General features: G+C 36.8%; 1 protein-coding gene across 3 annotated transcripts in view; it reads left to right on the plus strand.

Annotated features, from left to right (window-relative positions):
• GABBR2 (gamma-aminobutyric acid type B receptor subunit 2) overlaps window positions 1-16,228 on the plus strand; it is a 457,467-nt gene that overhangs the window by 168,458 nt on the left and 272,781 nt on the right. For all 3 annotated transcript variants that reach the window (XM_085052324.1, XM_085052322.1, XM_085052323.1), the window contains one exon: window positions 14,349-14,519. In XM_085052324.1, coding sequence (XP_084908450.1) covers window positions 14,349-14,519 — 171 coding nt within the window. The remainder of the gene's footprint in view (window positions 1-14,348; window positions 14,520-16,228) is intronic.

Consider the following 16,228-nt stretch of genomic DNA (forward strand, 5'->3'; position numbering starts at 1 on the left):
TTCATAACTTTGGTGCACCATTTTGTGCAAAGAACAGTGAGAAAGCCTTCTACCCATCTTCCTCTCTTTCATGTTTAGCTGGCTGTCATGGGGGATAATGATTTCTGAATGCCCAAACCAAAAATCACTGGGTTTTTTTGCAGTATCTGTCCAGTGTCCTTTTCCCCTCCATTTTTTACCCCATTGCTTCTACAAAGCCTTGCAGTTTAGCATAGAAAGATAAGGTTAAAGTTACGTTAAAGTTGTAGTCTCCTCTCTTTTATTTAAAGAAGATTTCTTGTTGTATTTCAACTCTGTTGCACTTCTCTCTTGGTCAAGTAGAACATGCAGAAATCAACCAGGAGAGAGTGAATGCTTTGCTTCCATTGCTGACTGTGAGAGCTCAAGTGCAGCAGCTGGGACATAGCAGGACTTGTGCTTGGTCTTGGTTGTGTGGATGTATGTACAAAATCTTGAAAGGAGCAGATGAAAGTATGTTGGCATTGTTTCGTTTGAGTATTGCTTGAGGTTTAAGGTCAGTGAGATTGTCGGTCATAGAGGGATGGTATATTGGCCATGCATGTGATGACCCTGCATGCTTAATGACACTACAGAAAATCACTGGCTCAAATGGCAACTCTTACTCAACAAAGTAAACAGCTGCCCCAGAAGTTTCTTTGGATAGTTTATGTAGAAGTTGGAAGTATTATGCTATGACAAAATGTCTGGAAAGAGCAAGGTTAAGACTGTTTTGAGACATCTGACCTCAACCTCCAAGTACTTTTAAGGTTGAGAGAAATTACAGTGGAAATTTAGTTATCAAAAATCTTAGCACTATGCTGAGAATTTTTACAGATAGTGAAGATATGAAACCACCTGAAAATGTTGTGATATCTGTATTTTCCTTTACTATGATTTCTGAAGAATTAAAGCACAGTCAGATTTACTAAACATTTAGTTTAACCTTTTAAAGAGATCAAGAACCTAAAAACCCTCAGCAGTTAGCAGGCCAAAGTGTCTTCTAGGTGGCTCCCTGCTTCCTCACATGGTTAAATATCTACATAGGTCGGATAATTTTTGTGGGATTCATTTGTCCAAGTGCAATGTAGGTGGCTGCATCTGATACAGTCACTGTAGTCTCCCACTGGTGCCTACACTAGTTAGTAGCAGATGCTTCTAGGGAGTGATTCATCTCATCTTAAGGTTTGCCCTAGGGAAGTCAATATGAGTTATGATGTACCAATATAAATCACATCAAATTTGAAGTTTTACACTTCTTTAAATATACTGGGACGTAAAATATCTCAGTTAAACTTAATAAAAGTCTTAAAAAGCATATGCTATCTTCTGCTTTCTGTCTGTGATATCCATGTGACACAGGTTTTTCAGTGGCTGCAGACCTCTGAAATGCATTTGTTGAACACGTGGACATGAAACCATGCATGGCTAAATGCCTGTGTTTGCTAATATCAGCCCAAGTCAAACCAAAGCCAACCTTTCAGCAGATTATAAAAATAAGGCAAAGATTCCTTTTCTTCATTTCATTTGTCCATGCTGTCTGTCCATGTTCTGGCCTGTTCATATATTTATTTATTTATTTGTTTGCTTATTCCCCCCCCCCCCCCCCAACAATGTGAGTTTCTGTGCTGTGAACACCACCTCTCCTGTTTTCTCTTGTTTATCTACCTCATGGTCTCTTATGCAGTTCTTGCTGTTGCTAATTTCCTGACAGGGTTTCCTCCCTGCATTTTATCTACAGAACTTTGTTTTGAAATGGGCCAAGAAGTTGTATTCAAACTGGTTGCCTTCTGACCACTCCTTATCTGTATCTGGGACATGCTTTTCTGCTCAGAGTAATCTGAATTTCTCTGTAAGGGGAAAATCAGGAGTCCAGTAAGCTGGAGAATAAATAAACTATTGGTATGTAGAAACAAAAGCCAAAGTCAATTCCAGTAACTTATGGATGGTAAACTGGAGGAATCTGATGCTAAGCAAATTAAGAGAAAAATAAAAGACTGCCCTATTAATTTCTTGTGGTTTCTGTGAACTTGCTGCAAAAGTACCATATGCATATTAAGAAAAGTATCTCCATTTTTACTAGAGCTTTGTCAGAGAGGTAGTCTGTCTCTTGTGGTTTGCCTTCTCTTTTCTTACTGGATAACTGTACAAATATACCAGGAGTTGTCTCAAAGATATATTTTTCTTTAGTAGTTCTATTTAAGGAGGGGGGTAGGAAACAAATTCAATGTTCATTTAAGAAACCTAGCTGTTTAACTTCAGAGAATTTCTGAATAACCTGCTTGTAAAAAAGACAGTGAATGTAATGAATCTTATTTTGTTGTTCACCCAGAACAATGCACAGCCAGTGCATTGGTTGTTAGTCCATCTCTTGATGTATATATTCTTGATAAAGCTGATATTATTTTAACTGTGGGAGGTACTTCAGAATTCATAGTGGAACTATAATAGCATGAAATAAACAAATATCTCAGGAAAAGCCATACAGATCACCAATTTAATTTCTGAAACCTCCAGCTGAATATGAACATTTTGTATTTTCAGATTTGGAATTGCACTGGTCACCTGTCACAGATGCTTTACATTTTCTCTGCTGTCTGTACTATCATGAGTTTGTCCCATGCAGAGGCAGTAAAAATAGCAGACAAGTTCACATTCATCAGGAATATGTACAAGACCAGTGTTTGAAAAAGACCAAAATAACTCAGTAGTACCCAAAATAACAGAAGCCTAAGTCACTAAACAGTTGAGACCAAGTAGACAAAGCCATGAGATATGTGGTTAAAAAACCCAATCTACCAAAGAAACCCTTCCCACACAAACATTGCAACAATTTGGTCAGAAATGTTGTATAAAAACAAATGGCAATTCAGAAAACACTGGGTCACAAATGAGAGAGCTGAGAAAAGGCAAGCGACTTCAAAAATTACAACTTAATCACTGCACACAGCAGTGAGTAATAAATAATGAAATACATGAGACTGAATTAGGAGAGATGATACTTAAAGCAGCTTCCAAAACTAATAAGCAGTACCGAACTCTAATGCATGTCTGACTTTTCATATATGAGTTCCTTCTCTCAAATCAATAAAACTATTTAAATATTTAAAATTAAACTATATTCTCAAGCACTTCCCTGGCTCAGTGACAAAGATTGAGCACAAAGCTATTCCTTGCATGTTAAAAATGAAGGCTACATTGGATTTAGGACTGCATATGGATATGGAGTGATTTAGTTCAGTTTCTATCTTACCTGGATGGATGTAAGTTATGGAAAATATTGTAAGAAGAGCAGGTTGATGAGGACTATTTTCAGGAATAGATGGGATTGTAGTGAACAGTTTTATGGAGTAAGTGTCAAAAAAGATAATGAGTTCTAGAGAAAACATTCAGCTTTCAGCCTGCAGGAACTAGGGCGATGGCAGCAACTAAGGAAAAATGGCTGAGAGATCTAATTGAAGTGTGCATAATCTTAAATGGTGTAGATAATGTTAATGCTTTCTACCCAGCATGCATTCAAAGACCAGGGGCAAGTACTGTACTTAAAATCAAATGCAGACATAAAGAAACACTTATTAAATTAATAGTAACTGCTGAAGTGACCTGCAAGGCATAGGTATTGAGAAAAACACATTGAGGGTTACTCAGGCAACAATTAGCTTATATCCTGCAGCCATCAGCTCTGGAAGGGAAAATTCATGGCTTCCTCCGCTTCCTCAGTGACATTCGAGAGGGGATTTTTGTTTTGTAACTGTACTTAAACCAAGACTGTTTGACATTTTTTACTTCATAAAAATGGGTTATAATGCCTCATTGGATTTTCTTTTACAACCCCTTACAGATTAAAAAACACAGAATGCAGCTTAAAGTTGACAGTTTTGCTATTTAGGTTGTCTGAATATATCTGCATGAGCATTTCCTAGTTGCATATGTTGCAGTGAAAGGTTTTGTACACGTAGATTCCTGTCCAGAGCACCTTGTTAAAATCTGTGCTGACCACAGATTAAGAAAATATGCATAAAGTATGCATGGTCTTGGTTATTTCTTAGAGGGGGATCAACAACACATTTGACATTTTAATGCCAAATATATTATAATCATAATTGTGATTGACATTTCTGCTGAAGGTTTTTAGTGGCAATGTAACCCAAGTTGCCCTTGCTGCTGGGCAAGCAGTATTTTTTTTTGCTGGCAACATCTGTTGGCAAAGAAAGTTCCTTGATTTTTTACCAGTTTTTTTTCAACATCTCCCCTGCAGCAAGCCCTTGATTTCTGTAGCATAGAGCTTCTTTATCCAGTGTTAGAGAAGGTACAGTTCCAAGTGACTGATGTCAGACTACTGTCTAAGCACTTCTGGTGGCTTGTAACTGCAGCATGCAGTGCTGAGATATCAGAAAAGTTACAGAGCTGAAAGAAAAGGCAAATTAGCCCAGGCTGAGTACAGAATTAGTGATGGGGTATTGCTCCCAGGACCTTACACGTCATCTCTGAGCTGTGCTGTTTCATGCAGAACAGTGTCTTTGTGTATCACTACATTTCATAGTGAGCATGTCATCTGTTTTAGCCTGAAAAATCTGGGGTTTCTTGCTTAGGGTTGAAACCAGAGAATGAAGAAATAAACAAATCATCAATTCACAATTTAGGACTGGGAAAAAAAGTGGTTTTGTAAATATTTCAGTAAATCTTGAGCTAACATGATGTGCCTTATTTCTTAAGATGTTGTATTCCAACAAAAGAAAAAAAAGATGGAAAGAACTGAATTGGGACTGTATTTGAGTGTCAAATCCCAAAAGGAACTGGGAAATTTTCATCTTAAACTCTCCAGTGGTCCTGCTCCCCATTTCCAGTACAGTGCAGGGCTCATATGCTCCCAAGAACAGTATTGCTCCCAAGAACAATATTGCACATCTAAGGTATCTTTATACTGGGGAGGTTTTTTCCCCTCTTTTCATCATTTAGAGGTAGAAGAAAAAATAATAAAACAGATATTTAAAGACTAAATGTACACAGAGCAGCTGTAGTTTTAGCATGTGTTAGCTGGATGAAATCTGACAAACAAACAATACTAATAGAATGATAATAGTTTTGGGCAGCCAGCCAGGAACATGGTGTTTTAAATAGGTCTGGAAATAATTTTTTTAATGGATTATGGAAATATAGCCTGTTTTATCAAAGGTGAAATATTTTATGACGTTGTTGGTTTCCACCAGATTTTGAGGATAATCTGTTATAGACAAGAAAAAAAATTGTCTACCAGGAGTATGAGTGAAGGAAACTTTGCTTGGTTTGGGATAAACAATAATGCTGTGACTGAAGGAGAACAGGGATTTGAAACTGAATTCTGATATAATCCAGGCCAGTAGCCAAATGCTAAGCAACTGAATGTGTCAGACAAAAATACACAGCCCTCTTTCGCAATGCAGTTCCATTTTTAAAAATGCTCAAAAGATTTTCTCTTGTTCTGTTTGGAAATTGAAACAAAATTTGCAGCAACTTCAGTAGATCTGACATTTAATTTCAGCTCTCTATTCTACCTGTAGTAATAAGAAGGACACATGTTAGGTGCAAATTATTTGTGTTTAACATAGGTCTGAAAATAGTTCCTGGAGTGCAGAAAAAGGAATTAATGACTTTTTTAAACTCTGATACACCTTTTCAAATAAATGGCCAGAAAAAATATGCAATGAAAAGCAGATGACAATTGTTTATTTTCCATTAACAGTGAAATAATCAAGTTAAGCCTAACGATAAATTTTTAATTTTGGATGGGAACATCTATTGGAGATGATTCTGCCTCATGTTCACCTGACTACCTTCTGAAACTCTAAGCTCTAAAGGCTCTATTAGCTTTACTGGTTGCACCATTGAACATTAAATTGAAGGACATTTTCCATAACTCCATCATACATTTCCTTGTCACGTCTCAGAAATAAGGTTAATGTCATACATTTGTGAGGCAGTATTTATTAGAACTTAAAATGGACCCTTTGCTTGGACATGAATTTTATATGTAACTATATTTTACACGGAACACTAACAACTGCACTATTTTCTGTTCACCAGAAACATTGTCCTAAGAATTCTTTTCGCTTACCTTTTTTCTATAAAGTTCATGAATGTAGGCTCTTGCTGGTGTGAACAGATGCATGGAAGTTAATATTCTAGGCTGAGAGTCAGGTAAAGCAGTAAAGTTAATGTCTAGGTTGTTTTCTTCCTTTTTTTCTTTTTCCGAGCAGATCTGCTACATTTTTCAGCTACTGTTTATCCTTTCCATGATTTGAAGACAAAAAACACCTGTCAGCTCAGAAGTGAATTTAAAGAATCATAGAATGGCTTGAGTTGGAAGGGAGCTTAAAGATCATCTAGTTTCAAGCACTCCTACCATGGGTAGGGAAACCTTCTGCTAGATCATCTTGCTCCAAGCCTTATTCAACCTGGGCTTGAACACTTTCAGGGATGGGGCATCCACACCTTATCTGGGCAACCTGTTCCAGAGCCTCACCATCCTCACAGTAAAAAATTTCTTCCTATTACCTAATCTCTTTTAATTTAAATCCATACCCCATGTCCTGTCACTCCATGTCCTTGTTAAAAATCCCTCAGTCTCTCTTGTGGTCCCTTTTAGGTACTGGAAAGTGCTACAAGGTCTTTCCGGAGTCTTTTCTTCTCCAGGCTAAACAGCCCCAATTCTCTTACCCTTGTCTTTTTGGGAGGGGTGCTCCAGGCCCCTGATGATATTTGTCATCCTCCTCTGGATTTACTCCAACAGGTCCACATCCTTCTTATACTGAGGGCCCCAGAGCTTCAATCACTATTCCTCATCCTAAACCACAGACTTCATGGGATAAAAAAAGTTTAACATCAAAAGCCTAAACTTTATAGTCTGGTCTAACTTCTTGCATTCAGATATCTACAGATCCTGCCAAATTATGTTGGGAGTAGTTTGGGCTGCCCAAGAAGGAGACAGGACTGAATGCTCCTTTCTCATTAACTTCTGGGCACACATCTTTCAGCTAAAGTACTTTGCATATGGATTTTGTCGAAACCAGTTTCTGTCCTCAAAAGTATTGATTCGTTCAGTAGCCAGGATTGCTTCCTAAAATGTCTCCAGAGCAAAATGCAGCTGAATATCAGTCTTATTGTGATTGGATTAATTTGCTGGAATGCCATCAGCATTGAGGCAGGTGCCTTCCGACCTTGAGACCAGCTGGAAGTGCTTTTTCTGCAAGCTCCCAGGTGCCAAAAGGCAGTCAGTGAAAACAATTTCAGACACAGAATTAATGAACGTAACAGCAGATTATATTGGGCAGCAGTTTGGCAAAACATCTGATTTCAAAAGGAACAGTAGCTTTAATCACATGGGTAATGTGTTATGGATAGTGAAAGAGATGTTCATCCATGAGATCAATTCTTGTCCAGTGAGTTTAATACAATGTGTCTCTTCATGTTCCCATTTGGATGAGGCATCCTGCCCATGTACCAGCTAGTGAGCCATCATAGATATTCTCCCAGACTTTTATTTTGCTCTTGCAGCTGTCAAAATGAAAGCCCTTACAGAGTTATCAGAATATTTTTATATTATAATGAGTTATATGTGTTATAACAATGACATTTGTCCAGTCCCATAAAATGTTCTGAATGATGGAGTGTCCAGATCTTTCATTCAAATAATTATTTAAGAGTATTATATGACAGGTAAAAATGTAACTGCTTTACCACTGCTGCAAAAACATAATTTCTTGTTAATATTTTCTTCTTTAGTCAACTTATGTTATGTCTTCTTTATGTCAGCTTACCACCTGTGCTATTTGGGGATCAGGATTAGGCATAGCTAGGATTGCCACTATGATTTCTAGGTCCAGTTCAGAACCTATTTCTTTGCTGTCTGTATCTAGACACTCCTCACCAGCAGCTGTACAGGTAAATTGTCAAGAAATATTTTTTTGTTGCTTTCACCTGCTTTGAAGATCTGTGCAATGCAACTGTCAATGAAATTGCTGCACTTAGCTTCTTATGTTGACATATTTCCCAAATATATAGGTGTTTGTAACCATATTTGCAATGTTACTTCCACATGCCTTCCCTCTAAGTCATCTTTCAAAGCTGATTAAATTATACATTTTGTGCATTAAGGCAGGAGAGAGCTATCTAATATATCCCTTTTCTTATAATACATGCTATCATGTATTTAAAGTTCTCTAATATTCTTCTTGAATAAATATAATTTTTTTCTTATTTCAAGTATTGTTATGATATTAAAATTTTTTCATAACTTGGCTAGTGGCAAGATCAAGTTCAGTGGTTGTTTGATTGCACAGCTAGATAAGTTGGCTTGTATAGTAAGGCTATTGTGAATTAACATTTAACCTAAATATTTTTTTTTCATCATTACCATTCTATTAATAATGCAGTTTGTTATGCTTCAATCTGTTCTCTGTCTCTGTGTTAAGAGCATATTGTTTCACTTGTTATGTGACATCACCTAATGTTGTCTCAAGAGTTGCAGCAGGCAAATCTTTTAACTCTTCATTATTCATTAGTTTCCATTCTGGTCCTTCTAGCTCCTGGGACCATCAAGTCATCACATGCTTGCACTTGAGTATCATTATTGTTGGCACAGGCTTGTCAAAGCATTAGAGCTCCTGGCAAGGCACACAAAGGAGTGTGTGTGGTGTCACAAGTACACATTGCTGCAAATTATCATCTTCCTGAGTTTTGTCCTTGTTATTTTCGTATGACAAGATTCTGTGTGTGCCATCCTGTACCATTGTAAGAGTATTTTCCATGGAGCTTTCTGACATTTTGCCCTTTATTTGGAAAGAATTATTTGCATTTTTCCTTTTTTTGCAGAAAATATTGTTTCCTATCTAAGCATACATGACATGCAATCTGTAGGTATGATGATAAATGTTAGCACCAGTCAGTTGAATCAGCAGTTTATATCATGTTTAGCAATGCTGATTTATCAGCGTAATTTAGCTTTCTAAAAAAGGTGCAGGAAATAAAGGTGATACCTGCCATATATCAAACCCCCTCCATCAGGACTAGTTTTGCAACAGGGGCAGATTTAAATTTCTAGTGATCATTAATAAAATACTTGCAGATGCTTAGTGCAGAAACCTAGGAAAATTAAACTAATCTCTTTGGTGCTCCATAAGCTGATATCCTGAATTTGTAAACATGAATCAGTTCTCTTAGCAGATGATGTTTTATTCATGGGAGCTTACCCTTTTACCTCAAGGCGCTTTTTTTCCTTTTCTTTTTCCCGTTCATTGTATAATAGTCCATGAGCACAGTGTGTGAAAATTAAACTCCAAATAGCCACTTCCTTTTCCCCATCCTCTTCACCAGGGGAGGGACAAAGCAGAGACCATGGGTTGAGACAACGATTTACTGAAAGCAAACAGCAATGGGACTAAGAAACACACAGTGAGAGCAGCAATGTCAATAACAATGGTATACAAGAGGAGAAGGTGCTTCACACACAAAAAGGTGTTTACCACTTCGGTGTAGTTCTGCATGGCTGCTGGGACAAGGACAAGATGGCAGCAATCCCCACACACAGCACCATGTGTTTTTCACAGAAAAGACAGAATGGCAGGTGCTCCCCATGGCACTCTCCACATCCCTGAGTCAGAAATAGAAAAACAGTGGACAACCCCTAAAAGCCAAATTGTACGCGTATAGCTGCGCTGCTGCTACAGATGCTGGACTTGACCCTGCATATCTGCTGCGGGCACTGGCATGGCCTCTTTTGACTGCTCCACCCAGCTCTGCTCAGTTCCTTTCAGCTTGGGTCAGACTCAGCTAGGGTCTGCACATTTGGACCTACAATAACTTTGCTAAGGGATTCTGTCACTGACTACTGTAGCTGATACAGTCCATTTCAATAAATATGACTCCTAAACAGAGCTGTTGCCTTAGATGAGGCTGACTGTCTACCCAGGGATAGTTCTGCTCTTTTATTTTTTCCAGACTTCTGTACCTTACTACAGTGACAAAAATTAAACATCAATGCTTCCTTGAGATAGCCAAACAACTGAACAGAAGATTATTGCCACTTCTAATGGCTTCCTTTCTCTCTGCAGTACATGGGACAGCAGTGTGTTTTCATTCAGCCTTCTAGCTTCCAACTTCTGGACTCATATATGGGATATATACACTCTGTATATAGTGTTGTTTCCTTTTCTGATTTTGTTTCAGCTTTCCAATAATATCCATCCTTTCTTAATTAACTCTTAGTCTTACCCATTGATTTCATTATGCTGCACCCCATTTTCTTAAATGAAGAGTAGAGCTTATCATTTTATCATTCCTGCTTCTGTACTGACTTTCTTTAAGGGAATGCACCATTACTTCCTTAAACAGAAACACTTAAAAGCATTTCAGACTGATGTTTCTCGGTTAATCTTCCACACGTCCTTTAAACTTAATGCAGGGCTATGAAGTTACCTTTTACTCCCCTTCTGCAGAACTGTTCCTTTCAACACTTTGTTTAAACTTTCTTTTTCTTTCATCTCACTATCTAGCGTTGATGACAAAACTTCCCTGAAAATGTGTGGATTTTCAACTAAATTAACATTTTCACCAAGTATCATCTTTCTTGGGAAAATTTAATTTATCAACACATATGCGTGACCCCAAAACCTCTTGAATAAAATGCTTCTGTATATTTTTCAGTTTTTCAGCAGCCCACCAAAGTCTATCCAATACCCTGGTCTGTTTGGTTCTCATTTTGTACTATAGTTAATATTCTTACTTGAATGGTAAATATTATCTTATTTTCTATTTCAAGGTTTTACACAGTTTCATTTCAGAAATTCCCATCTGAGTCATAGCTTATGTTTCCCTACATATACTCATTTTAAGTTCAGATCCGGTTGCTCACAAATTGGAAGCAGATATTCTAAAGATATTCTAAAGAAAGATTCCTCAGAGATAATCCAGGAAGTAGCTGCAGTTTTTCTGACAGTATTCAAACAGATATATATTATATGAGTGGTTTTTTTTTTCCTCTAGATCTGCATACACATATGCGGAGAGCCTGTTTATGTATGCACACACACAAACACCACACACACAGTTATGATGTAGCTGTCATTGTACATGTACCTGGTAGCTGTCCACCTTGTCTTCTGCTTTATAGCAACTTGAAAAAGACTTTTTTTTTCCTTTCATTCATCCTTTCTTGAAGTTTGGCTTTTGGCCATCACCATTTATTGGTTATGTAAAATAATTTTCTGTAAAAAAATGACATCATACAGGCATTTATTGCTGAGTTATAATCCTGCAGATGACTGTTTATCTCTCACTCCTCCTGAACATGGAGAGGTAATTATAAACACCTGTAAAAAAATTTTTGCAGTGCATGAATACGTATGAATTGAAAATGAAATAAATTGAAAAATGGAACTTTTGTGTTTTGCAAAGAATTATATGGAAATATGGTTGCCATTCATCCATATTTTTGGCTAAATTACTGAAAGTTATAAATTCCTGTAAGAAAAAGCAGAATGGCTTTCAATGCTGTAGCATGAAGTGAAGAAACTATGAAAAGTTTGCCTTTCAATATGTGAGTTTCAAATCAGCCATGAATTAACAACACTAGCCCTAAAATTCAGAGGATTAATGTTCAGTTAACAAGGGCTGTATCATGTCAGTGCATATCTGGGCAGACTGTGTTGTGATCTTATTTGCTTTATCACATTAAATAAAGTTTTTGTTTTGAGTGTTTTCCCAATATTTCCCTAGAGCCGTGCTATCTCACATACTTTTCCAGTAAGTCTATCTTATGCAAGTTTATTTCTTAACATGATATTTTTATTGCCACTTTTTAGAACATAATGAGGCTTTGGTTGTTTTCAATTTTCCTCCTTGTCCCTCTCAAAGCAAAGTATTGAGTGCCAGTGATTCTAGTTCATTGCATGTCCCAAACTCTTACAGGGATGATTTTATGAAAAGTTAAATATTTTCAGTTACTTAAGTTTTTCAGGATATTTCTCCATCTCTTATGAGTGTCTTATTAAATGTCAAAGTAATGCAGAATGAGACCAACCATGATGATATATGTGATGCTTGAGAGGAAGGCCTCTGAATATATCCTACAATCCAAGAATTGTTTGAGCATGAAACTTTCCCATTTTACATTTTAATAAAACCTTTCTTTAAAAGGAAAATGAAGAGGAATATTTTTTGTAATTCAGGTATCATTAGCTTTACACTTAAACCTGTATTCATCTCATGTCACCTCACATGGCTAGAAATCTGTTATGAGATTTCATCTTTCTGTAAGCAATGAAGAGAGGCGCGGTTTTTCTTCATTGTTTCCAAGGAAATCTGAGCAATTAGGATACTAATTAATGCCCTTTAAGTCACTAAAAAATCTCAAAGGATGGTTTTGAATTGTCTTGCTTATATTGCAGATCTTCATACTAAAGCCAGCTCACACCTGCAGAGATGCTTCTCATTACTATGGAGCTTTGTACTACCGATGAGAAAAATTTGCCATTTAATCCATGAACCTGAGCTAGCTGAACCTTGCTGATGTTTCTTGCCACTGCTGTTACTTCAGTGTCGCTCTTTACTTCTTTTTCTTAAGGATCAATTGAATTATGTTTGATCCCAAACCATAATAACTTGAAAAGCAAGTCCTTCTCAGTCAGCAGGCTGCAAGCAGCTGGACTGCTGAGAGGTATTCCTCTTCATGCTGGATTTCTAATGTCAGATTTTCTCTCTTTTTCATTCAGAGGTACAGGTCCTTATTTCCACCTTCATTGTGCAATCAATGCATGATGTTCAGCACCACCAGGCGAGACAGAAAGACTGACTAGGTCTACCTGGCAGGTGTTCATTCTTCTTTCCTTATGGGAAAGGTTTTGGAGAATCAAGATGACAATATATCATAGCACCTCATATTGCATTTTTTAAATTAAATCTAATGAAAGATCAGTTGCTATATTAAAAATGTTTTACCTCAGAGCTACATGACAATTTCAATATTCACTATCTCCTGATGGGTGAAAAAAAATAATCCTCTGTTTTGAATGGTATACTGTAAACTGTCCAGGTAATGCACACTTAAAATTTTTCTGATTTCTTTTGATTAGGAAAACAAACTATATTCAGGCCATTATAACAATGCAATATATTCTTTGTGAATCAGGCAGAGAATAAGACCTGTCTCTGATAGGCTAAAGCTAGATTTTTATAAACATGAATAAAAGAATTGAACTGCTATTTCAGATTAAACTTGTCTATTCTGAATTTCAGAAAAGGTTATCTAACCCAAATATACTGCATGCTTTAAAAAGTGCAAACTTAAAGCTATGGTTTGATATACTTATATAGTCTTGAATTCACCTACATTTTCTGATTCTCTATTGAGTTTGAAAGCCTTTAAATAACTGTATCAGGGAGCTTATTTTTTGTCAGTCAAACCAATTTGCATTAAAACAGTACTTTAGGAGACCCCTCAACCAAAATTCCTGGCTGAAAAAATGCTTGAGAAGCACATTCCTAATAGCCTAAAAAGAGCTGGAGGGAATGACCAGAAGTATCTTTGTAGTAGGAATGTTTTCAAAAAGTGAATGGGCAAGCATTTTCCCCAAAACGCTGTCTGAAAAGCATTCACAAGGATATGCCACCTTTAACTTGGACAGAAGAATTCACTGAAATTTTCTGTTCCTGTGTGTTTTAAAAGGTTTCCTCTTTTCTTTTGTTAACAAGTACTCTCAAACCATGAACAAATTCCAGTGTTTTAGCCGCTGAATCCTCTTTTATAACACGAACCACAGGGGGCTGCTTCAGTGCAGGAAGCTGGGACCTAAGTAAACTTCTGTGTTGCAGCCTTGGCTAACATAATGGTTTTCTCTTTTTCTGTTACCTGGAGCTGTTTTATTACATGAAGTTAGAAAGAAGTACTACTAGAGGTTCACCCAGTAATTTAAAGATATATAAGACTTTGAGAATGTAATATTCTCTTGGAGGTATTCTCAACTTTTATGAAGAGAAATTGATGGGGAATTCATCATAGAGATTTACTCCCTTAAGGCTTATTGCTCTGTGCAATGTGTAAGATGCATGATTTTAAACAGAGGATTTTACATCACTGACTTTTAAGATTCGCTAGTTTAATTTTGCAGCAAGTGGTTTATAGATCTAAAATATTTCAAAAATGTCTTTAAAAGAAAATGGTGCTGGTAGGAATTTTAAGCTGTATGACGATGAAACTTCTCTATGTGACAGCAATGCACAGATTGTGTCTTGTTGCACTGAGAAATGCAAAGTTTTTTTACTGACTTCTAGATGACTTATGGTGACATTAATTTTCTTCTTCTTTGATTTTTTTCCAGCTTTCATTTGCAGCAACAACTCCAGAGTTGGCTGATAAGAAAAAATATCCTTATTTCTTCCGGACAGTGCCATCTGATAATGCAGTGAATCCAGCAATTTTGAAGTTACTCAAACATTATCACTGGAAGAGAGTAGGAACTTTAACCCAGGATGTACAAAGGTTCTCTGAGGTAAGATTTGCATAATTTCTAGTACACAGAGAGAGATCCTAATATCAGATTTCTAAGAAGCTAGTTCTTTTATTAATAGCAATTAAGGAAAAATAAACAGTCTCACTGTTTCAGTCCTGCTTGGCTTCCTCTTAGTAGGTCACATTTGCTGTATTGAATAAGCTTAATTCCCTTCTGGGGTTTATTTGAGTGTCTGTAATAAAAACTACCCACTCTCACATGTCTGTTTTTTACACCCAAGGTCATTGCACCCAAGCACAAAGGTTCCTTTATACTCCTTGATTTGCAAAAGCATATATTTTTGAGGGAGGCTTGTATCCTGACTCTGGTTCACTTAAAAGGGAGAATAAATCAAATTTCATCATGTTCCTTTTTTGGTCTCATTTTTTATAAGCATCAATCTGAACACTAAGGGACAAAATCTGGTAAATCTATAGCTGAAAATATTGGAGGAGCTTGTGAGACAAAAATGTCTGAAGCCCCCTGAACTAATAAGATCACATACTACCCACCCCACGGATCTTTTGGGTTTCACTCTGAGCAACATTTTGGTCATAGAAATTGCAATAAGGTATGGACTAAGTGCCTTTAAGCATGGTTTTAACAATAGAGTAAAAGAAAACATATTATATGTAATGAATCATAGCAAGACAAGGAAAAGATTTGGCCCAATAATTCTGAGATGTAAAACTAATGGAGACGTGCCTGGTTGTTTGGTTGTTGGGAGGTTTTTTTCTTCCTCGGCATTGATTTTAAAAAAGGCTGACTGTGCTCTGAAGACTAGCATCATTAAAACAAGGGAAGAGGGATAAGAACAGGTTAGAGTCGTCTTAGATGAGTCAGATATTTTCAAATTGTCTGGCACAATTAATTCACTATGGAATACTTAAGAAATCTTAGACTCTTCCCTTATGAGCTTTGAGAATTAGAGAATAAAAAGTAAATTAATTGTAGGGGGAGGGAAGAAACCTCTGTGTCTGTCTTTTCCAAAAACACACAAAGGCCCAGGGAGTTGTAGGCCAGTCAGGCTTAATTTAATTCCTGGAAAGACACTTGAGCAGATAATCTGTTTGGAATCCCACAGAAGAGAAAAAGATGCTAAACAATGATGAAAAATGGATTTGTCAAGAATAAATCATGTAAAGCAATCTGATTTCCCTGTATGACAAGGTAACAGGTCTCAAGGAGGTGTGATAGGTGGTGTGTGATATTTTATGACTTATAAAACATTCAAAGTGGTCCTAAAGAAAAGTTGGGAAACAATTCTAGTGAAGATACTGTAAGAGCAGTCTAGTCTCTAACCACTATTCCTGCCACAAAAGTTAATTGATATCAGGTCAGTTGAATATTTGTTTTTAAAACAAATGCTGAAGCAAAAAGTTGCGAAAAAGTATGGTATGTTTTACCCTTCTCTGTCTTGAAGTTATAATTTCCATGAGTAGTTATCAGTGGTATACTGTCAAACAAGAAGGATGAGATTCTGTCAAGTGGTATTCTCTAGAAAGAGATAAGGTTTTCTCTTGATAGTATGATAGAGAAAATGTTTATTAAATTGCAGTTGACACCTACTTAGAAAAAGCTGCAAGTACTTTGCAGGGGACAGTATTAAGTTTCGGAATGATATTGATATTTGTTTAACCCCAGCCAGCATCCAAGCACCACACAGCTGCTTGGTCAAACTGCCACAAGCAGGTTTGGGGAGAGAATTG

This window comes from Lichenostomus cassidix, chromosome 2 (genome assembly GCF_008360975.1).
Source record: "Lichenostomus cassidix isolate B80296 chromosome 2, HeHo_3.0, whole genome shotgun sequence".
Classification (NCBI taxonomy): Eukaryota; Metazoa; Chordata; class Aves; order Passeriformes; family Meliphagidae; genus Lichenostomus; species Lichenostomus cassidix.